This window comes from Lactuca sativa, chromosome 8, assembly GCF_002870075.4.
Source record: "Lactuca sativa cultivar Salinas chromosome 8, Lsat_Salinas_v11, whole genome shotgun sequence".
NCBI lineage: Eukaryota > Viridiplantae > Streptophyta > Magnoliopsida > Asterales > Asteraceae > Lactuca > Lactuca sativa.
The window spans coordinates 104,954,631-104,982,132 of NC_056630.2; the positions used below are offsets into that span (position 1 = coordinate 104,954,631).

General features: G+C 39.2%; 1 protein-coding gene across 1 annotated transcript; it reads left to right on the plus strand.

Moving 5' to 3' along the window:
- Window positions 1-19,698: 19,698 nt before the first annotated feature.
- On the plus strand, window positions 19,699-27,502 carry LOC111909588 (plasma membrane ATPase 4). The gene is made up of 15 exons (XM_023905376.2): window positions 19,699-20,010; window positions 23,203-23,322; window positions 23,415-23,651; window positions 23,756-24,517; window positions 24,597-24,824; window positions 24,928-25,072; window positions 25,172-25,336; window positions 25,429-25,667; window positions 25,758-25,790; window positions 25,888-25,969; window positions 26,060-26,220; window positions 26,300-26,473; window positions 26,555-26,737; window positions 26,829-27,010; window positions 27,115-27,502. Exons 1-15 carry the CDS (start codon window positions 19,954-19,956, stop codon window positions 27,209-27,211), a joined length of 2,865 nt encoding a protein of 954 aa, XP_023761144.1. The 5' UTR covers window positions 19,699-19,953; the 3' UTR covers window positions 27,212-27,502.

Sequence of the window (27,502 nt, forward strand, 5' to 3'; positions counted from 1 at the left end):
GGCTATTTTGGAAGGCGGGCAAAAGTGGTCTATGAACTCTTCTTTCATCTTAGCCCATGTGGCGACCGACCCGGGAGGAAGTGACTTGAGCCAATCCTTTGCAGCACCCTTGAATGTGATTGGAAGCATGCGAAGTAGCTGGGTCTCGCGTGGCACATTTGGTACATTGAAGTAGTCAGCCACATCATTTACTTCATCCAAGTGCTTGTAGGCATCTTCGTGGTCTTTTCCATAAAAGGGAATCTCCTTGAGTTGGGTGAGGATATGACCCTTTTGCTCGAAAGTAGCGGTAGCGGGAATTGCGGGCTGCACAAGTCCCGGGCCAGTGTCATCGCGCATCCTCTTCTTCCATTCCCCCATGGGGACTTCATCGATATTAGCCATAGTGATAGCTAAATCGGATTCGTGCTCGTATGTAGGTTCTTCTTCATCCTCGGTCTCGTACTCGATGTCTTCTTTAATTGGGTCTTTGATTGTCAAAGAGGCGTTGGATGCTCCTGATTTGCTGCTCCTCTTCTTGCTGAAAACGGACTTGAGGTTCTTTAGTGGCGAATTCTTTGGAGAAGCGGATTCTCCAACGACTTTTCCTGTGCTCCCCCTTAATGTGGATTCCGGGTCTTCGAGAGGAGGGACCAGAGGTGTATCAGATCCTCGGGTCATGAAACAACTGTAAACAAAACAAAACTCGCTTAAAAAGAACAAAAAAAATAAAATAAAAATTAAAACTGTGAACAGCGATGGACTCACCGAGTTGTCACGAGTGCACTCGGCGAGTACAAGGCAAAAACAGAAAAACTTTTTAATTACTTATTAAAACGGATTTTTATTAAAACTTATCCTAATTACTAGATTACCTAAGAATTAACTCTGTGTAAGATAAATATCACACAAAGGATCGATAAAAATAGAATTTAGTGCTAATTTAGAACTATTCCCCGGCAACGGTGCCAAAAACTTGATGTGTGTAAACTCAACTAGTTTTAAACCTACTTTTAATTATCAAATAAACACACAAAGGCAGTTGACCTATCAATTGTGGTATAGCTAAATAAGTAGAGTATCAAACACAGGGAACGGTAAATTAAAACTAAAAACTAATTATATCTAAATTAATTAATAAGTAGGGGTTTTCTCTAGTTTTACAAGACTAGAAACTTACTAACTATCACTTAATTTAAAAGCTAGAAAAGCAAAGAATTAACTAGATTCAATAATGGGAAGGACTTCTGTTTAGTTCAACTCAATTGATCCTACGGTTGATATTATGGTAATAGTGCAATGGATTAGCTCTTTTGTTGGCTACCGACTCAAGTGATTAGCTTCGCGTTCGCTACACTAACCCTTAGTGAACAAACTAACTCAAACAGTGATCAGTTGTCTAATTTAATTAAATTCACTAGATTAATTATTCGGGTTAATTTAGACTTGCAATAGTTAACTAATTTGGTTCTTTAGTTAAGTTCTTATTGATGGTCATCACACAAGCTCACACATGAATTTACCTAATTTTCTTATTAATTCTAGTTTCATGTTCATCAATCCTAGACATATGATAAAGTGATCACATAAACATATGAGGTTGATAATCAAAAGATGTTCATACTATTTAATTACCTTCCTATTAACAGAAAATTAATTATCATTCACACACAAGGTTCTTTAGCAAGCTAAAACTAACAAAAATCACCAATATTGAATTAATCCTACCAATAATCAAACCATAGTCTCAATTTTGTATCCCCAAACAGAAGTTTAAGAGTTTTAGCTCATGATTGAGGTAATAAACAACAAATAAACGAATTCTAATTGTCTAGCCATAATGGAAAACAAAAGATTAAGTAGAATGATGAGAATTTGCCTCAAATCTCCTTAGGAATTGGATTCTAGGTTGTATCTTCGTTCTCTAGGGTTTTTCTGGCTCTTCAATCGCAGCTAATCTCTCTAGAAGGGTTCCAGAATTAATAATTTCGATCTGAGAAGTTATATTTATAGATGCGAAACGACTCGTCGAGTCCATTGCCGACTCGCCGAGTCCATCTCTTAATCCCCGTATACGATAAGTCTCGAAATCTTTATCTTCTCGAATATTCGATCGGACTCGCCGAGTAGACGACCCTACTCGCCGAGTAGGTGTTGTTTTTGGTGTTTTTCTTCTTTGTTTAATTCCTGAGCTCCCAACCGCTTCTCATGCTTCCGAGCTTCACTTTTGGACTGAAAACATAATTCAAACACTTTTAAGTATCTTTTGTCCATGATATGCGATAATTTAGCTAATAAATAATAAAAATCTATACTTATTATGAGGATAAATATGCAAATATCACCTGTCTGCATAACTCTTCTGGCGACTCTGAGCGGTCAACAACCTCTGTCTAACCTGCTGTATTTGCTCTGTCATCTGAAGCACGATCTATGTACTACCCATCACACGCTTCCCTACCTCTCCCCAGCAAATGGGGTTCCGACACCTCCTTCCATACAACAGCTCAAAGGGTGGCATACCAATGTTCGAATGATAACTGTTGTTATTCGAAAACTCCGCCAAGGGCAAGTATGTGTTCCAACTCCCGCCAAAATCCAACACACATGCTCGGAGCATGTCCTCGAGCGTGTGAATCGTCCGCGCACTCTGCCCATCAGTCTGTGGGTGGTATGCGGTACTAAAATGCAGCCTCGTACCCAATTCCTCACGAAATTTCTTCTAGAATCTGGAAGTGAAACGCACATCTCGATCTGAGACAATCGAGATCGGCACCCCATGCCGCGATACCACCTCCCTTATGTATATCTCTGCCAACCTCTCCGTGGAAGAGCTCTCATTGATAGCAAGGAAATGAGCGCTCTTCGTCAACCTGTCCACAATCACCCGAATTGCATCGACACCTCTCGCAGTCCTCGGCAATTTAGTGATGAAATCCATGGTAATCTGTTCCCATTTCCACTCAGGAATCTCTAATGGCTGCAGCTTACCATGTGGACGTTGGTGCTCGACCTTAACCCAGCGACAGGTCAGGCATCTCTCTACAAACCATGCGACATCCCTCTTCATACATAGCCACCAATACTCCCTCTTCAGGTCCAAATACATCTTAGTGGCCCCGGGATGGATCGAGAACTTCGATTGATGAGCCTCTCCCATCAAAATGGTATGCGTACCGCCCACAAACGGTACCCATATCCGACCCTGAAATTTCATAAGTCCTCGACTATCGGTAAAGAACTCTGATACCTGCCCGATCACCTGCTCCCTTTTGCGGTTCTTCGGTCTCATGGCCTCCGCCTGGGCCCCCCGAATGGTGTCCAACACTGGAGTCATCACTATCAACCTCATACAAACATCTCGTATAGGGGCGCTCTCTGCCCTACAGCTCAAGGCATCGGCTACAACATTAGCCTTGCCCGGGCGATATAGGATCTCACAATCATAATCCTTTACCACATCCAACCATCTCCTCTGGCACATATTCAGGTTGGGCTGATCCATCAAGTACTTTAAACTCTTATGGTCCGTGTATATGGTACACCGAACCCCATACAGATAGTGACGCTAGATCTTGAGGGCGAACACCACAGCCCCCAGCTCCAGGTCGTGGGTGGGATACCTCGACTCATGAGGCTTCAGCTGCCTCGATGCATAGGCTATCACATGCCCCCTCTGCATAAGCACTGCTTCCAACCCGGATATCGATGCATCACAGTACACCACAAAATCCTCCATCCCTTCCGGGAGTGCGAGCACCGGGGCTTCGCACAACTTCTGGCAAAGTGTCTCAAATGAGGTCTGCTGCTCCGGACCCCAAGAAAAAGCGACACCCTTCCGGGTCAACTTGGTGAGTGGCACGGCGATCTTAGAGAAATCCGTAATAAATCTCCGATAATAGCCGGCCAATCCTAGAAAGCTCCTGATCTCGGTGGGCGATCTCGACACCTCCCACCTCATGACCGCCTCAATCTTGGCCAGATTGACCAATATCCCATTCTGGTTGACGAGATGTCCCAAGAACTGGACCTCTTGTAACTAGAACTCACACTTGGAGATTTGGCATAAAGCCTCTCCGATCTCAGAACTCCGAGGATCTCCCTTAAATGCTCCTCATGTTGTTCTCTAGACCTCGAATACACCAAAATATCATCAATGAATATGATCACCAACCAATCCAGCATCGGTTTGCACACCCTGTTCATGAGATCCATGAACGCAGCTGGTGCATTGGTGAGCCCAAAAGGCATCACCACGAACTCGTAATGCCCATAACGAGTTCTGAACGCTGTCTTCTGGATATCTTCATCCCGAACCCTCATCTGATGATAACCCGACCTCAAGTCTATCTTGGAGAACCAAGATGCCCCGCGCAACTGATTGAACAGATCATTGATCCTCGGCAACGGATAATGGTTCTTGACCGTCAACTTGTTCAACTCTCGGTAATCAATGCACATCCGGTGTGAACCATCCTTTTTCTTGACAAAAAGAATCAGTGCTCCCCAAGGCGAGCTACTTGGTCGAATAAACCCCTTACCCAGCAGCTCCTGAAGCTGCGAGGATAACTCCTGCATCTCTGGCGGCGCAAGGCGATAAGGTGCCTTGGCGATAGATGCTGCTCCCGGAATCAAATCGATACGGAACTCCACTTGGCTCTTGGGAGGCACACCCGACAATTCCACGGGGAAAACATCCGGGAACTCGCACACTATAGGAACCTCATCAATCGAACCTGGCCTCCCAGCGGCCAACCACGTGTCCATTACATAGGCTACGAATCCACTACAGCCCTGCTGCAAACTCTGCCTCGCCCTGGCAGCCGAGCAAAACGCCGACCCACATCGGGTTCCCTCGCCATACACCGTAAGTACTCCCCCACTAGGATCTCGTATTGTCACCAACTGACGCTCGCAGTCTATAACCGCTCCGAATCAGCTCAACAAATCCATGCCTACTATAACACACACGTCCCGCATCGCAATCGGAACCAGATCTATCAGGAACTCCACATCGAAGATCTCAAGAATACATCCTCGAATCATATCCGTAGCATACACTGCTTGCTCGTCAGCTATGGAAACTCGCAGAGGTCGACTCAACGCCTCTCGACGGATACTAATGTGCTAAATAAATGCCAAAGAAACAAATGACCGACTCGCACCCGAGTCAAATAACACCAAAGTAGGTACATAACTCACAAGAAAAGTACCAGCCACAACATCGGGCGCTGCGCGGACCTCCTCCGCAGTCAATTGGAAAGCTCTCCCACGAGCCTTCGGAGCCTCGGCCTTCACTGGTCGAACCTCGGTAACCCTAGCAGCAGGTGCAGATCCATGATGCAACTGTGGACACTCGACCTTCTGGTGGCCAGTCTGGTTGCAATGAAAGCAAACCATAAATCCCTTGGGGCAATCCTTGGCGATATGCCCCTCCTTGCCACATTTGTAGCAAGCACCCGATCGACAGGCCCCCTCATGACCCTTGTCGCACTTTCCGCAAGTACGACCCTTCTAGCCTCCAGTCCTCGAATCAGCGGACTTGGTCCGCTTGGCTGCCGGCTGAGACTAAGTCGGTCGCCGATCCATCCTCTGAGACTCAGCCTCCTCCCTGGCCTGAGTCTCCAACTTATTCTCCCTCTTCCAGGCATTTTCCTGGAGCTCAGCAAATGTCCGGTACATCGAGTTCGACACGAACTCCCGAATGTCCCTCCTGATAATGCCCAAATACCGGCTCATCCGTGCCTGCTCAGTAGACACCTGCTCAGGGCAGAATATTGCCCTCTCATGAAACTTTCGAGTGACCACAGTAACCGAATCATTACCCTGCTTGAGGGTCAAGAACTCCTGAGCCAACCGTTCCCTCTCCACCGGGGGAACATACTCATCTCTGAACATGGTGGTGAACCTCTCCTAGGTCACCGCTGAAATCTCTGCAAGAGTGAAGCTCGCCGTCATGAACTTCCACCAATCCTTTGCTCCCAAGCGAAGCTGGTTCAAAGAGAACCGTACCCTCAGATGCTCCGGACATGAACATGTATAGAAGCATCCCTCAATATTAACAATCCATCTCATCGCAGCGATCGGATCCTGCGTCCCATCGAACTCAAGTGGCTTCGTGTTACTGAACTCCCGGAATAACAACGAGTCACCTCCCTGAGGATTGGCAGCAGTCATAGCTGCTCTAGCTGCAGCGGCTGCAGCCTCAGTCACCGTGGCGTATCGCTCATCGAATGTCTCAATCAGTGTGGTCTTGATAGACCCAAACATCTCCGGAATCTCAGCCCTGATCGTCGCAGCCACCTCATCGTGGATCATCTGACGAAGCTCCTCGTCACTCACACCGCTCGCCTCAGGTCTGTGGCGTGTCCCAACCATGATGTCTCTGAAATATAACACAACAATATCAAAGACTCATTCGAGCATGCTCGCGCTCGATAACTCAACCCTACTTGTTCCTTCGTATCCAAAGGATACTTACTTAGAATGCGCACTGCTCCGGTGTCTTCGGTAGTACGGGCCCTTATACTACCGTCTACACCACATCAGTATTCACCCTAAGTCCTCCTCCTTGGATCCCAGATCACAAGTACTCTATATCTCACTGGCATAGGCTACCCTTCGGTAGACCTCTTATTAGCCCCTCATTGCTACCTACTCTCTCTCAAGCATCACATAGCAGCACAATCCTTCCTAGGCTAAGGCATCACAAAATCAGGCCACTCTAGTCCTAATATGAATACCTAGCCAACTCTAGCATGCATAATATAGCATATAATATCTCATAACACATAACGTAAGGGCATTTTGGGGGTTCACCGTTCGGGCGCTGGCTGACCGTACACACTGCTCCGCTCTGGTTATCTCAAAATCTCTTGCCTTTTAGAAAAATTAGTTTTTATCGTTTGAAAATTTTCTCAAATCCTCAGTTTTTGAGTTCAGTTACGCCCGAAGGTGCATCCGAATCCCTCAAACCAAGGCTCTGATACCAACTTGTAACAACGTAAATTTTCAAAACAAATTTTCAATTCTTTAAAACATAATTTCATTCAAGACAAACCATAAAATCCAATGTAACAAGGTCATAATACAAAACATATCAATCCCAAGACCAATCATATCCAAATCCTCCTGTGTGTGTACGAGTCATGCCGGCGCCTTCCAACAGTCCTCACTAGTACCTGAAACACATTACACATAAACACTGTAAGCAAGAAGCTTAGTGAGTTCCCCAAAATACCACTTACATACATACGCCTTTCCAGGCCATACTCCACATGACCTTCCGGTCCATGTGTCTCAGGGGACTTCCGTCCCAACCCGGTAAACCTTCCGGTCCTACCCGTGTCGACCTTCCAGTCCATAACTCCCTGACCTTCCAGTCCACATCATAATGCCTTCCGACCCATATCAAGCATAACATACATATCACATACATAGCGCATACGAAACAGGCAACTCATAGCATACAATGCATATATCTCATAGCATACCAGACCTTCCGATCACACATAGGTACCCTTCCAGGTACAGTATAGTGAGAAGACTCACCTCAGCTGTCTGGGTAAATCTATGACTCGGTAGAAATACGATCTAGCCTCCGCCTAATCACATAGAGCAAATATCCTCATAAAGATATCTCTCGGGACTAGACTCAACCCTCTCTTGGCACCCTCAGAAGGGCAAAAGACCATTTTACCCCTCTTTGACTCAAAGGCCACAATGTTGACCAAATCCTAGAAGTCAACAAAAGTCAACGGTCAAACTTTGACCCGACTCGTCGAATGCACTTGGACGACTCGGAGAGTCTGCACGTGTCCACTAACTCTTTAGTCTCACTTGGCACGTCGAGTTCCTCCCCTTGCTCGACGAGTCACACCTGGCATGAATCGCGGGGCCACCCCGACTCAACTCGTTGAGTCTCAAGATCAACTCGGCGAGTTCCGCTTTGAACTCCAGCCCTCTAATCCCCCCTGACTCACTGAGTTATTCACCCAACTCGGCAAGTCCACTCACTGAGTGATTCGCGGGAAAACCTAACCCTACTCGTCGATTCTGCCCTTGCACTCGGCGAGTTCATGCCATGCACAAACTCAAATGGCCTCCTGAGGTCAGATCTGTTCCTTGAATCCATAGATCTAACCTTCCTAAGCCTGATAAACACGTAAAGTTCGAATCTTGACACTCATGGGACGTCTAGGAGGCTTCACTTGATGATTTCGCCCCAAAAGTAACATCCTTAGCTCAACACCTCCATATCTCAACATAAAGCAAGCTGAGATAAGGTCTATAGACCACTATGGGTCCAGATCTGAAGTATCAAAGTGAATAGGGCCATATCCTCACAATCTTCTTCCAATAAAGGTCATAAAACTCTACATCTATGGATTCCTTCCTCAAAACAGATAAAAGGGGGGATATAATACCTCAAAGAGGAAGTCTCTTGCTCGAAATCCACAGATGCACAACCTCCTTGGTCTCCTCTAAGCTGGAAACACCTCCTTCTTGCAAGAATCAATCACAAAGATCAAGAAATGGCTCCTATCCTCTCACAAACGCTCTAGAACATTTAGGGTTTCTCTCTGGGGTTTGGTAGCCGCAAATGACGGCCCTAAGGGCCTTTAAATAGGTCCCAAACCCAAGAAATTAGGGTTTCATTAAACAGCGTGGACTCGCCGAGTCCACCTCATGAACTCGCCGAGTCCGGCCATGAACCTGGATAAGAATCTGTGACCCTACTCGGCGAGTCTAAGCACCAACTCGCCGAGTCCCCTCACAACCTCAAAAAATAAAAGAATAAAATAATATACCTGGGAATCCGGATGTTATAATTAACGAACACTCATCAATAATCAAATTCGATTTTGAGTTCAAACTAAATTAGTCAAATTCGACTTTAATTCCAAGTGAATGATTTTCGACTCGGAATAACAACCAATATCACCGAAATCGACTTTGATTCAAAATCAACAACAAATACTATAAGAATCCAATTCGATTCTAAGCTTTATTGACTCAAATCAAATACAACGAAAATCGAAATCGTTTTCAAATTTTGCAATCGAACTTGATTTGAATTCACAATCAAAATCAAAATTGACACAAAACAATTACAATTTTTATTTCGATTCATCAGCCCAGTATGTTCGAAATTGCAATTTTGAATTCATTCTTTGATTTTGACCTTAAGATGCATAAACAGATTTGTTATGACATGGGGATTCAAACTAGATCACACGAGAAAAAAAAATGAATTCAAAATGGGCTTAATCGATGAACAGTAACAATTTGGGCTAAATGTTTACATGATGAAGAGTAATGTACTGGACTTCGAATCGGATCACATGAACATGGAAGTAAATACATTTTGATTTTTATTTTTAGGATTTTGATCTAAACAAAAATAAATGGATCAATCAATGGGGTTTTTCAAAAAAAATTGATCCAATGAGTCAAAATGATCAAAAAATTCAAGAACGCAACGCATGAATCAAAGAGATTTAGAGAGATCACCGAGAGATTCACCATAAAAGTTCCAATTGTGTTGAATGTAGCCAAACTGAGAACCGTTTCTTCTAAAAATCATGTTGATCTTCGAAGACCCGCTTTGATACCAATTGATGTGAATTATGAGCATTTGATTTGGCATGCGAAATTAAAGAACACACAAAGAACATGGTGATTTGTGTGTTTAAGAGACGCATTCGATTATGAAAGGTGTTTACAAAAAAGGATCTAGATCTAAATCTACATAATTAACATACACTAACACTCTCAATGTCACATCTCTCAAGCACACCTCTATAAGTGGCATGAACCCACCTTATATAGAGGTGTTTACATGTCTCTCTCTCTCTCTCTCTCTCTCTCTCTATCTATCTATCTATCTATCTATCTATCTATCTATCTATCTATCTATCTATCTATCTATCTATCTATCTATCTATTTATCTATCTATCTATCTCTATCTCAATCTCTCATGTCACAAGGCTATTTTACCACATGCAAGTGGGTCTAAAAAAGTCAAACCATTTACAAAGTCATACATGTATAACTTTGTACCCAACAACTTGATCCCTAGCGTAGCCCAGATTGCAAAGGCGTCGTATCGCCTAGCGCCACCCGAGATGCAGGACTTATCCTTGAAGCCTCAGGAGTTGTTGGGGAAAGAGTTTATTCGGCCAAGTAGTTTGTCGTGGGGAGCACCTATCCTTTTTTTCAAGAAAAAGGATGGTTCACATTGGATATGCATTCATTACCAATAGTTGAACAAGTTGATCGTGAAGAACCGGTATCCATTGTCGCGGAATGATGACCTTTTTTATCAATTGTAGGGCGCATGTTGGTTTTCCAAGATCGATTTGAGATCCGGTTACCATCAAATGTGGTTCAGGAGGAGGATATCCTGAAGATGGCCTTATGAACTCATTATGGGCACTATAAGTTCGTGGTGATACGTTTTAGGTTCACCAACGCACCAACAGTGTTCATGGACCTTATGAACCGGGTGTGTAGGACTATGTTGGATCAATTAGAGATCATTTTTATTGATGACATCTTGGTCTATTCCAAGACCAAGGAGCAGCATGAAGAGCATATGTGTGAGCTTCTTGGAGTTCTTAAGGCGAAGAGTTTGTGCGCTAAGTTATCCAAGTGTGAGTTCTAGTTGCGCGGGTCCAGTTTCTGGGGTACCTCGTCAACAAATAATGTATTTTGGTCAACCTGGGCAAGATAGAGTCGATTATGAGGTGGGAGGTTCCGAAGTCTCCATCTGAGATTCAGAGTTTCCTTGGGCTGGCAAGTTACTGTCGTAGATTCATCAGGGATTTCACCAAGATTGCAGTTCCTCTCACTAGGCTGACGAGAAGGGATGTCACATTCAGATGGGGGCCAGAGCAGTAGACAGTGTTTGAGACGCTTCGCCAGAAGCTTTGTGAGGCACCAGTACTTACCCTCCCGTAGGGAGTTGAGGATTTTGTTGTATATTATGACACATCGATTATGGGATTGGGTCCAGTATTGATGTAGAGGGGGCACAAGATTGCTTATGTTTTAAGGAAACTGAAGCCTCATGAGGCTAAGTATCCTACACACGATCTCGAGCTGGGGGTTGTGGTTGTCGCCCTCAAGATCTGGCGACATTATTTGTATGGGGTTCGTTGTACCATCTACATAGACCACAAGAGCTTAAGATATTTGATCGATCAGCCTAATCTTAATATAAGACAACGGATATGTCTTGATGTGGTGAAAGACTATGACTACGTGATCTTGTACCACCCCGAAAAGGACAACGTGGTGGCCGATGCTCTGAGCCGCAAGGCGTTTGTGTCGTAATCTGGGATGTTTGTTTGAGGATGACAATGATGACTATAGTCTTGGATATGATTAGGGATACTCAGGCAGAGGCCATCAAGGAGGGGAATCGAAAGAGTGAGCGAGTGATTGGTAACATTTCAACTTTTGATATCGACAGCAGGGGGTTACTGACTCTTCATGGAAGGATTTGGGTGCCCTATTCAGGTGGGACCCAACAAATTTTGATGGACGAGGCACACAAATCGAAATTTTCCCTTCATCCGAGCACAACGAAGATGTATCTTGACCTCAGACATAACTAATGTTGTCCATGTATGAAGAGAGATATAGCTTGGTTTGTGGAGCGGTGCTTGACCTGTCGGAAGGTCAAGACTGAACATCAGTTCCCTCACGGAAAATTTTAGCACCTAGAGATCGCATTATGGAAATGGGAACATATCAACATGGATTTCATCACGAAATTACCAAGGACGGCGAAGGGTTTTGATGCCATTTACATGGTTGTGGATCATTTAACGAAGAATGCTCACATTCTAACTATTCGTGACAGCTCTTCTGCTGAGAAGCTAGCTGAGATCTATGTTTGGGAGATGGTTTCTCGTCACGATGTGCCTAGTTTTATCATTTCTGACGGGGATGCCCGTTTCACTTCCAGATTTTGGAAGAGATTCCAAGAGGAGTTGGGTACCCGGTTGAATCTTAGCATTGTTTATCTTCTACAGACGGACAAATAGAGTGAGCAGACCATCTAGACACTCAAGGATATGTTGAGAGCTTACATCATTGACTTTGGTAGGAGCTGGGACTCCTACCTCCCTTTGGCAGAGTTCTCGTATAACAACATCCATCATGCTAGTATTGGTATGCCTCCCTTCGATCTTCTCTATCCGAGGAAGTGTAAGAAACCTATTTATTGGGAAGATGTTGACAAAGAGTTATGGTAAGCACGAAGTTAGTGCTCAAGAAGACGGAGCTCATACAACAGGTTAGGCAGAGACATCAGACAACCCAGAGTCGATAGAAGAGTTACGCCGACTGACACTAATTTGAATAGGAATTTTAGGTCGAGGATATGGTACTCCTAAAGGTGTTGCCTTGGAAATACATTATTGGGTTTAGGAGTGGGAAAGTTATGCCCCAGGTTTATCAATTTCTTCCGAGTTATGGAAGGGGTGGGAAAGTTAGCTTATCGATTAGACTTACTAAATGAGTTTAGTCAAATTTATAGCACCTTCCATGTTTCCTAGCTAAGGAAGTGTGGTGACCGACAATACAACTATGGTTCTAATGTATGATATTCAGGTCGATGAACGCCTGAATTATATTGAACGACCGGTAGCGATTATTAACATGAAGATGAAGACCTTGTGTAACAAGGTGGTGGGCTTAGTTCATGTTCAATGGCAGCACCAAAATCGTTCTGAGTGGACTTGGGAACCCGATGAAGAGATGCGCAGCCACTACTCTAATTTGTTTACTTTATAGGATTTCAGGGGTGAAATCTGATTCAAGTGGGGGAGAATTGTAACATCCTATTTCCAGGTAAATGGCTCTATTTGCGGTATTTCTATCTATTATTTTGGAGATTTATAATTCTTCCGTTTTATTGGATGGAATTTCAATGAACTAGATCTATAAGAACCCACAAGTCCTAACTTTTCAATAAAAAATGAATCATTTAGAGCTCGAATTTCTAGCTCATTCTATTTTTGTTGACACGGACAAAGTCAGGGAAAACCTCTGAAATTTTAATGAAAGATTTTCTCAAGATTCTTATTCATCTACAATATATCTCGTGGTAACAAAAATGTATTGTTCTGGGGGCCCCGAAAACCTAAGGGTTCCTCCGCAAGGTTCATCCATAGAGGGTCGCACATAAGCCGTCGGGTCGCACGACAGAAGAACCTAGTTTAGATTTCATTAGTTGAAAGTCTCGCACTATTTACACTATTTCAACAAAGACTGTGTAAAATTGACAGAAGTTTTGAGAATTCAAGAGAAGGTCACGGCGAGACGAGCCGTTTATCATTACGATAGGTGTCAAGTGGAAGTGCAGTGATGTATGCAGCTGAGGCATCCTAACAGACCGGTAGACTTGAACCTTGTTCCTACATGACCCGATCAATCCCCATTTGGGAATGAGGAGATCCGACGTCAAGTGCAAGAATTGCTGTCGAAGGGGTGGGAGAGTGCTAAATTATTTATATTTATTTTAGCATGGGCCACAACGTAACATTGGGGGGTGCCACGGCGTGGCACTCGTTAATTGAGAAACGCACATTCGCGAAAGGCCATGACGTGGCGTTATGTTTGCCATGGCGTGGCAGCCGTTTTGGGCCTAAAAACCCTATATTTGGTATTGGTGACCTATTTAAGGGCACTAAATCCTAGGGTTGCCTCATTTGGCAGCCTCCACACTCGAATATCGAACCCCATCCAAACCCTCGCCTCCATTTGTGTATTTTAAGTGATTGAGCTCCATTTTTTTGTAAGGTTGAAGGAAAAAAGAAGCCCTTGGCTTTTCTTGTGGGTGTGGTTCCAACTTAGATCCATCATCTTCATTTTATTTCTAACTTATTGAAGGTAAAAAGTCTCTACCTTGCTCATTATTTCTCTAGATCTAGTCCTATGTCATTTTATGAGCTTTTGGTCCCAAATCTTCTTGTTCTTGAAGTTTCAATGAACTCTAGAACCTTTGAGTGCATTGTTAGCTTCTTGACCATAGGGTTGGCTGGAAAGATGGCTTGCATGGCTTATAGAATGAGTCCATAACTTGGTGTTGTCATTAAGAACTTATAGATTTAGATCTTGTCTTAATGGATAAAGTTGGGAAACTTTATCCATCAAGACCATGAGGGAAACCATATCCAAGCTTTAGAGCTTTTGGTGTTGAGGAATAACAACTTAATCCAATAAGTTGGTGCCTAGTGTCCATGATGTGGCTACCTGTTGCCACGACGTGTCAAATGGTGTTTCTACGACCATTTCACCTGGACATTGTCACTGTGTTGCCAATGAGTGGCCATGGCGTTTGAATCGACTAATTACCCAATTGGGTTGCCTTTAAGTGCTCACGACGTGGCTTATGGATGCCCACAGCGTGGAGACCTGTTAAAGTTGATTTTGATCGCTGACTTTTTTTATCATAGTTGACTTTCAGTTAAACTATATATTTGAGGGTGTTGACTGAGTATGTACTTCTTTATTGCTATTAGGTGTTCTATAGTACCAGTCTTCACAGTGTCAGAGCTATTATGTGTTAGTTGCTTTTCGCGAGGTGACTCTTCTCACTACTTTTACCTGGGTGGTATTTATGTCTGTGACCAGTTGGGTCTTAATTGTTGATTGTTGTTATACTTGAATTTAAGTGCTGATAACTTTAGGATTGCTGATAACCCCTAAAATGTGTTGTTAATCCACATGGCTTGCTGTTAGCCCACTAGGATTGCTAATAATCTCCAAGGTTGGTGATAATCCATAGTTGCTTATTATATTGTGTTGTATGGATATTGTGAGAAGAACTCACTAAGCTTTGTGTTTACAGTTGTGGATTAAATGTGTTTCAGGTACGTCTGATGATCACGTGAAGGCGAAGGCTTATCTGTACACTTTGGCTTGCATATTTTGATGATTTCTACATTTTTGATACTCAAATTTGGGATGATTGTACTTGACATACTTGGGAATTTATTTGACTTGTTTCTATAATAATTGAGGTTTTCTATATTAAAAATGAAAGTTTTTATTGAAAATTTGGGTTGAGATATGGAAATCTTGAAAAACTTCAACGTAGAGGCACATGAGTGGCTAAATAAGATCCCACTAAAGCATTGGGCCAAATCACACATTTATGCTCTACTTAGGATGCCATTTAATGGTATATATATTCAACATGAAGGGCATTGTTTGATGCTTTAACAAGTAACATGTATCAAGTTTTTAATTCAAAGTTGCAAGATAGTTGTGACAAACCCATAATAACATGATTAGAGTACATTAAGGAGTACCTTATGAAAAGGATTTGTATTGTAGAAAAGGTCATGGAAAAGGTACATGGACTACTGTTGTCAATGAATCACTAACTCCCACTACTACTTTACTTTTGTAGGGAATAAAAAATGAAGCATGTAGGTACAAGGCAATATTTGTTGGGGATGGTAAGTACTAGATTTATGGTCCATGGATGGATCAGTATGTGGTAAATCTTTTGCAAATGACTTGTAGTTGTAGAAAGTGGGAAATAACAGGGATACCATGAAAGCATGATGTAGTTGTTGTGAATGGAAAAATAGACAATAAGGAGGAATGGGGTTATCCTCAAGATTTGGTGCATAACCGCTACAAGCTTATCACATGGAAGGAAATGTACAAGTTTAAAGTGATCCCTATAAATAGTCATAATATGTGGAGAAAGTCACCATTCCCATTCACATAAATCCCTTCTAAACATCACCAACATGTAATGTATTCAAATTCTGTACTTTTGTTATTTACTTACATTTATTTAACACTATGTAGTGCTATGTAGGTTGGACGCCTAAAGAAAAAGAGAAAGAAAGCTCATATTGAAGCACCTATCTAGGGAAATAGTTTGAGAAAGAAACGTCTCATTATCACTTGCAGAAAATATCAGAACAAAGGCCACAACTCTAGGAGTTACAAGGGCCAAGGAGGACCAAGTGGATTGACCAAAGGGAAAAAGAATGACAAGGGCCCAGTAAGGCTTAGTAGATTGGCTAAAGGGAATAAAGTGGGAAAGGAAAAGGACTTGCTACTTTTTTTAAGTTAACTTGTTTAAAATTGTGTTATGTTAAACAATAGGGCACTTTACTTGTTTTTAGGTTAAGGCATGATATTTAAGGGCTACTTTTAATTTTGGGGAATGGATGTCACTTCTAGTTGTTGACATTAGTCTTTTAGTTTGTAGTTAATCATATTTTACGTATGTTTAAAATGTTTATCAATGGTAATTTGTGTTGTTTTGATTTGGTATTACCTTTCTATACCATGATTATTTTTTTATGAAATGCATAGCATATGTACATATTAGTTTTAATTTGGTATTACCTTTGTACATATTATTTAACCACACAAAATATATATCACATATACATGTGTTTGTGTTCATAAATTATTAAACATACAAATTCAATATTAGTTCAACACAAAATACATATCACATATCTCATTTAACATTAGTTCAACACAAATACATACCGTTTCATTCCATAAACCACAAATAAGGTACATAAATAAGGAAAATTCAACATAAAAAATTCTGTCATTGGGATTACATCAAAATTGAAGGATTTTCTTCTAAAATACCCTAAACCTTCACTTTTTACAAATATAAAAAACATCAAACTGAAAATCCAAAGCCACTTCCACATCCTTGCTTGATTACACATCAAGTTAAGAGAGTATAAAAGTCTAGGAATAAGGAAAAGCGACCTAGGTCACATCAATGGGTCATACCATCTGATAACTATAGTTGGAACCATTCTTTGAGCACACCCATAACCTCTTACCTAAGTTTAAATATGTCCATGATGTCACTATTCTCGTTGGGCTACTATAGGCATAAAACATCATTTTTAGGTTTTTTTTTCTTTGTGTTTGAAAGGATGTGTATAAGAAAGAAGAAGAAGAAGAAGAATATGAAGTTACACTAAAAGCATGAGGGTTTAAATTGTGGGTGTGGGGAGGGGTGGTGAAAATGTATGTTGTGTTTACTAGAGGAAAGAGATAACCCCGATGAAATGATGAAATTTCCTTCTTAGGAGGGCCACATGTGCATCTCAAATGGAGGTAGGTTGACAACATTAAACAAAAGAAGCATTCGTGTTGGATTTGGAAATGTTAGAGACCATTGGTGTAACTCCAACTGAAGATTTCCTCAAGTTGTTATTTTTTGCAAACCACGGAAACCATTTATGAAATTCTTTAACAAATTTTTGAAAATTAATTGAGCATTTTTTTCTAGCACTTCATTCATATCATATCATTATCACAATGCTTAAGGTGATATATATTTATGGAAACTATATATATATATATATATATATATATATATATATATATATATATATATATATATATATAAAATTGTTGTAATTCCAAAAAGAAGTTTCAATGCTTTTTTTTTAAGTTAAGAGAAAATATTCTTTCAATTTGAAGGAATCACTTGGCTCAAAATTAATCAATTTGTGATACACAAAATTGAAAAAATTTCATTCTGTTTAGTAAAACTATCATTTTTGTCCTAAAGGTTTTTCATCATTAGTCCAAAATAAAAAGATTATTATGGTTTTGGTCCTATACAATTGTGAAATAAACTTCTTTCCCTTTGTTGTTTTCTTTTTCGTTTTTTATTTACTTTATTATTTTTTAGATAAAAAGAGAAAAAAAAATAATATAGCCCCATCCAAACCACACTTCGCTCTTTAACACATACCAACTCCATCTATCTCTATCTTCATTGTGTTGCTGGAAACCATTACCATTCACGCTAGGAACCATTGCCACATACCTAAACGACTGAAACTCTTTAACATATGTACCAATAAAACCACTAGTGGCATCAAAAACCTAACATCACAGTCATTGGTAAACTTAATGCCACCTTCACCGACGATTTAAGGTCTTATTTAAACGACCTTCTAAGAGAATGAGGGAGAGAGATAGAGAGAGAAAGGCATCGTTTCCAAATTTGTAAACCGTAGCTCCAATATGTAAACACTAACGCCTTGTCGTTCCGATCTAAAACCTCTATGTCAGGCAAGAACAACCTTTATGGTATAAAAACCCTAAATCATTTGTGTAGAAGGGTGACATATTTAACTCTTCCGGCAACAGCTGGTCAAGGTTTCTCATAATGGAATCCCTATTCCATCTGACTAATTTTCGATGACTCCCTCCCCTTATCTTCATGGATGACGACCATATCATATCTAATTATTGTTCGACAAGTCTACACCAAAAACCAATAACTCCAACTCTTGCTTCAACGAGGGAGACTTCGACCTAGATTAGTGATGCTCTAACAAATCAATCAAGCTTCAACCTAGAGATCGATTCCACACAGAAAAATGTGTAGAACAAAAACGCATTATATTTCGTTAATATATCTCTAACATAACTTTAGATTCTAGTGTAATTGTAGTCTGAATGCATGATGTGAACTAGATAATGGAGTATCGTCCTCTGCAATCTTCCTTTGTTTTTTTTAAGGTAAACATAATCGAGTCAATTGTTTGCATTTACAAGTCGATCAAGTCACATCGTTCCAAAATGGTGGGACTCTATCGGGTTTTATTAGTTGTCGGTAGGGCTGTAAATGAACCAAATGAACATGAACAGGGTCTTGTTTATGTTCGTTCGTTTAAATTAGCCGAACAACAAACGAACATGAACAGATAAACGAACAAGATTTTCTTGTTCATGTTCGTTCGTTTATGTTCGTGAACATGCTAAACGGACAAACATAAACGAACAAAGATAAAAAAAAATACAATTGAACATATATGAACATAAACGAATATATAATATAGCAATATAATAAAAAAAACATTTAATATAAATGAATATAAATAAACTTAAACAAACGAACATAAACGAACGGAAACGAACATCATAAACAAATGTTCACAAACATAAATGAACGAACGAGATCATTGTTCATGTTCATTCATTTATTAAATAAACGAACATAAACGAACTTTCCGCCAAGTTCAGTTCGTTTACAGCCCTAGTTGTCGGTGTTGGCATTGATACAAGATTCATAAGTGAGATGATGATGGTGGAAGAGTCTTGAAGATCTTGAAGAAATGTGTGTGTGTGTGTGTGTGAGAGAGGGGGAGGGGGGGGGGGGGGTAAGTGAGGGTAAGATGACCCATTTACTCTAATATTTATATAAACTTAAAAATAAATAAATAAAATTAAAATCAAAATTATCAAATGAATTCTTTTATATTGTTTAGAAATAAATAAGGCTTTGGAATTATATGGACCTTCTCATAAAAAATTAATTAAAATGTAGACTTATGATTTTGTTGTAAATAACATGAGACTATTTATACATATTTATCTAATTTTTTTAACATTCAACATTCAAATAAATCGTACTTAAAAAAAGTCCATATTCATCCAATTTTTATTTAACAACACGTCCTGGGAAAGATTTATCAGGATAATATTATATTTAACGGAAAGATAAGTTTAATGATACACAATTATACATTATAGATTTATAGAGAATATATTTATGATTTTATAAAAAAAGTGATAAAGGATAAAGAAAGAAAAATAATAAAAGGGAGGGTGGAGGTTGGGTAAAGGGGCCCACAATCACATTGGGGTTAGAGGTCATAACGGGTGGTATCTTCAACGAGGGAAGGGGTGTGTGGTGAAGTATAAAGAGACTCATACACCTGAGGTGTAGAAAACCCTTTCCTCAACAACACCAAATCTCTCTCTTTCTCTTTGGGGTTTGAGTACAATTCAAACTCCATTGCTTCTCTCTCTTCATTATAACCTACTGATGCTCTTCTTCATTCATTAATTTCCCCCAATTAAACACATCTCTCTTGCTCTTTTGATTTCTCGGCGTCGTCGCCGCCGTTCATCGGTGTTGTCGTCTCTCAGCCACTGCCAAGATGGGCGGTGATAAAGCGCTTAGTCTCGAAGAGATTAAAAACGAGACTGTTGATCTGGTATGAACAACACTTTCTCTTCTTCTCTAGTCCTTTCTGAGAGATTTTTTTTTTCTGAATAAACTTTGGAAATCAACTTAAGTTTCTGCTGATTTTTTTTTCTTATTTCGATTTGAGATTTGAGATTGAAATCGTCGTTAGCGACATTAACATCATCATTGATTAACGCAGCAACATCATGTTGTTTGTTTTTAATTTGCTTTTTGGTGCGTTCACGCATGTGAACACTTTCCTTCATAAACAAACACCTTACTTCACTTGTTTATTCCTCCTATCAGTTACGAATCGATTAAAATAATGATTTAAATTTCCTGTACGGTTTGCATGCTAATCGACAAAGTTACTTGTTTTTCTTTCCTAAAAATAATTTAAACGTTTTCTTTGCGTTTCCTCTATCGCTTTCAAGGTATGTGTACGATTGCAATTTTGATTTTAACACCTCATGATTCGCTTTTATATATGCCTTTATTACTGTCCAACTTGCGTAATAGAATGAAATTCTTCAATTATTTACTCTATAATTCTCACGAATAATAGAGGTGGATTAATTGTTTTGGTCTCTTAATCAACAGTCTGAGTTTTATTTTAATTCGAATATTGATTGATCTTCTCAATCGTGTGTGGATATTAGAGATGATTGTGAAGAACTCTTTTCACTTTAAATTCAATGGATAGTCAAAGATGGCTTTGTTGATATTTTTAAATTAAGTTGATATAATAAATATAATGGAGTTAATTTGAAAAAAAAAATCTTGGAGGAAATATAACAGAATTTGCAGGTTTTTTAGAATTTTGATTTTTTGTTAAGTTGTTAAGAATATCAGAATCTTTTGATATCATTAGATAAATCAAGATATTTTTGTTAGGCATCAAATCTAGATTTTTTGCTTTTAGGTTCTTGATTTTGATTTAAATTTAAAATAAGGGGTTATGATTTATTTGTCCAACTAACTTACCGTCTTACATTTTTTTTTTTTTCATTTTATGCAGTATAATCACTTATTTTTTTTAATAAATTATGTATTCTGCTGTCACCTTTTTTTTACCAATTTATGTAACAAAATAATTCTCTTATCAAATTATGCATGCATAATTGGTAAATTTGTTAGTGACAAATTAAAATATGATTGAATAAATTGGTAAGAATTTCATCTCATTTTATTATATAGTAAAAATGTATAAAAACAAGTTATTAAATAAATAAGCGAAACAAGAAATCAATGAGTAAATATTGAATAGTTGCAAGATTAAACAAATTTCCGAAATCGAACTTATTTAAGTTAAAAGTAAAATGGTCTTCTATGATTTCGAAATCAATATTGGCTATTAATGCTTACATTCTACGCAATAAATTGTAAGCATTAAATTGTAAGTTGAATCCCTAAAAGAACATGTTTTTATATCATAAAATTATATGGTGCATGAATTATTACCAACTTTTAATCAAAAATTTTGTATACAATACTGATTGTTACACAATTTATATGATTTTCTTATTAACATGTCTTCTACACATTTTAGTGTTCAAAAAATCACCTTAGAAAAAAAAATTAAAGTAATAGTATTTAGTAGCCTATTTTATGCATATATTCTCACTTAAAGTCTTGGATACTTTTGCAAAGTAGTCATTTAGCTTTTGAAATAACGCTTGAGAATAATGTAAATGAATAGACCAACGAACTACAAAAGTCTATAGGTATACTTTTTAAATTAAAAATTAAATAATTGTTAATTTTATTATTTAATTAATTATTTAGTGATAGTACAGTACTTTTAAATAATTCAATGGAATGTGTCTGTGAATGATAGGAAGGTGTTGTGGCATTGTAGGTACATGTCCGTGGTACCCTTGTCTTGTTTTATGTTTTTCTTTTATTTTATTTTATTTATTTATCTTTTGTTTAACGGCTCTGACTCATGACTAATGACTTTCTGACGCAGTTTCTTGGATTTTTGGATTCTATAAAATTAAATATGTTTTCACTCAAAGTCTTAATTTATAGAATTTAATAAATTCAAAAAATACTTAATGAGAATCAATTAAAATTATATGTTTTCGGTAAGGTGTATATTTTATATTTTATATTTTTTTATGCGAATCTGGCTTCTTTTTTCCACCACCCACCTTTTGTGGCACGGAATTCCCGATGTACCCTTGCTTTCTCGTGTGGTTTAGTTGGCTTTTAGGAACTTTTTTCTTATTCGGTGCGTGAGTGAAACCCACCCGTTTCTTTCTCTTTGCCTAGGTGCTGCCTTTTTACTGGTTGGAAAATTAAGAATATGGGTTAATGGGTCCCACCATTTATAGTTTAGTGGAAAGTCAACCTGCGTTACTCAACCATACATGTCCCTGTCTATGTTGTTTTTATTCATGTAACCCCATTTCAATAGCTTTCCACCTATCTATATTCTTTTATTTCATCATTAGCTCAAGGAAAAAAATGTATATATATTTACAAAGTTAAAAATGGTTGATACTTGATACAACTTTTTAATATAAACAAACAAAGTGGAGGAAGAAAACGTGATTGTCATTTTCCAATCTAACTAGTAGTTTTTGTTTTTTTTTTCCTGTGATCAAAATAGTAACTTTATTACCACTATCCTTTGTTTTATAAAATCTATGCTATGTAATGACAACTATTTATTTCACAAGAAGTTGCATCCAATTTATTGTTTCAACTACTTATTGTTATCAAGTGATGCCTCATACAACCATATGTATGTATAAACTTTTTTTACCTAAGTTGGGTGGGGTTGGGTGTTACCAAAATTAGTGACACATTTCCATTAATAAAGTGTGCATTTTTTCTGTTAAAGTTATGTGAATTGTGACGAGGGGAATGGGATATATACCAAACCTTACTAACAAGGGATGTTGAGGCATGTGTGTCTATCTATTCATTTATTTATTTATTTTATTTCAAGAAAATAAAATTATTCCTATTTTTAGTGGGTATTGATTCTCTTTTTTTTTCTGTGATGGGTCATAATCTTTGGAACCCGATGCCCGTGTCACATGAAATTGTGGAACAAAACTAAAGTAACGATAAAGATTAAGTTGATATAAAAGCAAGCTTTATGTTTATTTATTTAATTTTTTATTTGGATAGAATGTTTTACTTAATTATTGTTTTGTCTTGTAATTAATAGAATGTTTTTAACTAACCATATTTGTTTCTGAAACTATAGGAAAAAGTACCAATCGAGGAAGTGTTTGAACAACTGAAATGTTCCCGCGAAGGTCTAAGCTCAGATGAGGGAGCCTCAAGAATTGAACTCTTTGGACCCAACAAACTTGAAGAGAAGAATGTAAATTCAATATCATGAATTCATTATCAACAATCAAAATCTTTATGTTGGTCTTTTGTTAAACAAATTATTTTGTTTTGAAATGTTTACAGGAAAGCAAGTTACTCAAGTTTCTTGGGTTTATGTGGAACCCACTCTCATGGGTCATGGAAGCCGCTGCAATCATGGCCATCGCTCTGGCTAACGGCGGTGGAAAACCACCAGATTGGCAAGATTTCGTCGGAATTGTTTGCCTCCTTGTCATCAACTCAACCATCAGTTTTATCGAAGAAAACAACGCTGGAAATGCCGCTGCTGCACTTATGGCTGGTCTCGCCCCTAAAACCAAGGTGTTCCTTCCTTCTTCTCTTCATTTCAAGTCGCCGGAACTTTCTCTTTTTACTTTTTTACTTTTTACTTTTTACTAACCGGAGTAAACACTTTTGTCTTTCAGGTTCTCAGGGATGGTCGTTGGAGTGAACAAGAAGCCGCGATTTTGGTCCCCGGAGATATCATTAGCATCAAATTGGGAGACATTGTTCCCGCTGATGCTCGTCTTCTCGAAGGAGATCCTTTAAAAATTGACCAGTCTGCCCTTACCGGTGAATCTCTCCCGGTGAACAAAAACCCTTACGATGAGGTTTTCTCAGGTTCGACTTGCAAGCAAGGAGAAATCGAAGCTGTTGTTATCGCCACCGGTGTGCATACTTTCTTCGGAAAAGCTGCACATCTTGTCGACAGCACCAATCAAGTCGGCCATTTCCAGAAAGTTCTTACAGCAATCGGAAACTTCTGTATCTGCTCTATCGCAGTCGGAATGGCAGTTGAAGTAGTCGTCATGTATCCAATCCAGCACAGGCCTTACAGAAGCGGAATCGACAATCTCTTGGTTCTGTTGATCGGTGGAATCCCAATTGCTATGCCGACTGTTCTTTCCGTCACCATGGCCATCGGATCTCATAGGCTTTCACAGCAAGGTGCTATCACCAAAAGAATGACTGCAATTGAAGAAATGGCGGGAATGGATGTACTCTGCAGTGATAAAACAGGGACACTTACACTTAACAAGCTTTCTGTGGATAAGAATTTGATCGAGGTGTTTGCTAAAGGTGTCGATAAGGAACAGGTGTTGCTCTTTGCTGCTAGGGCTTCAAGAACTGAAAACCAGGACGCCATTGATGCTGCCATTGTTGGAACCCTAGCTGACCCCAAAGAGGTTTGTTTGTTTCTTTGATTGTTTCTCTTTTTAAATGTATCTGTTTCTTTGTTTGCTGACGTGTTTGAGATGTTTTTAGGCTCGAGCTGGGATTAGAGAGGTTCACTTCTTTCCATTCAACCCTGTTGACAAGAGGACAGCGTTGACTTACATTGACGAACGTGGTGACTGGCATAGAACAAGCAAAGGTGCTCCAGAACAGATTTTGACCCTATGTGGATGCAAAGAAGATTTGAAGAAGAAAGTTCATGCCATGATTGATAAATTTGCTGAACGTGGGCTGCGATCTTTGGCCGTTGCAAGACAGGTTTGTATAACGATAAAAATATAATGCTTCAACTGTGTGGACATTTCAAAGTATAAATGCCTGAATAAACTAAAGTAATGGTGGAAATGTGATAAATTTGCAGGAAGTCCCTGAAAAATCAAAAGATAGCCCTGGTGGTCCCTGGCAATTTGTTGGATTGTTGTCTCTGTTTGACCCACCAAGGCATGACAGTGCTGAGACTATTCGCAGAGCTCTTAATCTTGGTGTAAACGTGAAGATGATCACTGGTAATTACAGTCGCAATCCTATCTCCTAATTATTAAACAATGAAATGAAATTCAATTCTTTATTTTTTCACTAATAGTTATATATTTATTAATTTACAGGTGATCAACTTGCCATTGCTAAAGAAACTGGGAGACGTCTTGGAATGGGAACAAACATGTACCCTTCCTCTTCATTGCTTGGTGGCCACAAGGATGCAGCTATTGCAGCACTCCCCATTGAAGAGTTGATCGAAAAAGCCGATGGATTCGCTGGAGTTTTCCCTGGTGTGTTTTTCTTTCTTTTGAGATTCCATTTCCTTTCACTGATTCCATTCCTTCCAAACATCCCCTAATATTAAGTTTTTATTATGTTACAGAACATAAGTATGAGATTGTGAAGAAGTTGCAAGAAAGAAAGCATATTTGTGGAATGACTGGAGATGGTGTGAATGATGCCCCTGCTTTGAAGAAGGCAGACATTGGAATTGCTGTTGCTGATGCTACAGATGCTGCAAGAGGTGCCTCTGATATTGTGCTTACTGAACCTGGTCTCAGTGTTATCATCAGTGCAGTGCTCACCAGTCGAGCAATTTTCCAAAGAATGAAGAATTACACCGTTAGTCCCTCCCTCTACTTCCCCCCATTATCAATATCAGTCCTTGAAAAAAAATACTAACATCTTTTCGTTTTTCTTTTCCATTTCCAGATCTATGCTGTGTCTATCACCATTCGTATCGTGGTAAGTTACTAGTTACAAGATTATGATTTTAATACTGAATTTAATTATTTATATATATATGTATTAAGTTAATATATATATATTTTCTGTTATGTAGTTTGGATTCATGTTCATCGCATTGATATGGAAGTTTGATTTCTCCCCCTTCATGGTTCTGATTATCGCAATCCTTAACGATGGTTAGAGAGATTTCACTTCAAGTTTTGTACTATTTACTCTCTTAATAATTTTGAATTTTTTTTTTATAAATCTGTTTGTTTGTTTGATAGGAACAATCATGACAATCTCAAAGGATCGTGTGAAACCATCTCCATTGCCCGACAGCTGGAAGCTAAAAGAGATCTTCGCCACTGGAATCGTACTAGGAGGTTACCTAGCTTTAATGACCGTCATCTTCTTCTGGATCATGAGAGACACCGACTTCTTCACAGTAAGTGAAAAATAATTTAAATTTAAAAAAATATATATATATTCCGTTACTAATTTTGATAAACACGAAACCCTCGCAGAACACATTTGGTGTGAGATCGATCAGAAACAGTGAGGTGGAGATGATGGCTGCTTTGTATCTCCAAGTGAGTATTGTGAGCCAGGCTCTAATTTTCGTCACCCGTTCACGAAGCTGGTCGTTTATCGAGCGCCCTGGTCTCTTACTATTAGGCGCTTTCCTAGCAGCACAACTGGTACGTTGTACATATATTTCAGGATTTTCCGACAAGAAGCAAAAACAAACTAAATCTGAAAAAAAAAAAAATCAATTTCAGGTGGCGACTCTTATAGCAGTATACGCAGAGTGGGAATTTGCAAGAATCAAAGGAGTAGGGTGGGGATGGGCAGGTGTCATCTGGCTCTACAGCATCGTCTTCTACTTCCCTCTCGACATCATGAAATTTGCCATCCGATATATCCTTAGCGGGAAAGCATGGCACAATCTGCTTGACAACAAGGTAAAGTTTTTTTTTTATTTTTTTATTTTTTTATTCATTCATTCGTAAATTAACTGTTGATTTTGAAAAACAATTACAATTACAATTACAGACTGCTTTCACATCGAAGAAGGAATTCGGAAGAGAAGAGAGAGAGGCTCAATGGGCTCTTGCTCAGAGGACATTGCACGGACTTCAAGCACCCGAAGCTTCTAATATCTTCAACGAAAAGAGCAGCTACAGGGAACTCTCTGAAATCGCTGAGCAAGCTAAAAGACGCGCTGAAGTTGCAAGGTATACTTCTTTCTTGGAAAAAACAATCTCTCTCTTTAATTTAATAATTTAATAATAATATATACAAAAGAATCCTCCCATTAATGGAAAATTTTGGTGAGTAGGCTACGGGAAGTGCTGACGTTGAAGGGACACGTGGAGTCGGTGGTGAAGCTGAAGGGGCTGGATATTGATACAATCCAACAGCATTACACAGTGTGAGAGACAGATGATGATGAGAAAATCTGAAGTGGTCTTTTAGTTTTTTTTCCCTAAGTTATATTATGAAAGAGACTACTAGTAGGTTCCCTTTGATAATTGGTCTGAAAACACGGGGGAAGGGATATAACCCCTCAAACTGTTTTACTTGTTCTGTTTTCTTCCGGTGAATTTCCAAGTGAGTATTACTTGCTGTATGGTTGCTTTACTATGCTTTTAAAATAGAAACAATGAAAGGAGCCATGTCTTGTAAAACTAAACATCTCCCATAACGTAGTTTCTGCTCTTGCTAAA

Excerpts from the sequence above, each read along its gene's own strand:
- LOC111909588 (XM_023905376.2), top strand. The coding sequence starts at position 19,954 with ATGGGCGGTGATAAAGCGCTTAGTCTCGAAGAGATTAAAAACGAGACT. Across the intron at positions 24,518-24,596 it reads CCCTAGCTGACCCCAAAGAG|GCTCGAGCTGGGATTAGAGA; the intron begins GTTTGTTTGTTT and ends AGATGTTTTTAG. Across the intron at positions 25,337-25,428 it reads ATTCGCTGGAGTTTTCCCTG|AACATAAGTATGAGATTGTG; the intron begins GTGTGTTTTTCT and ends ATTATGTTACAG.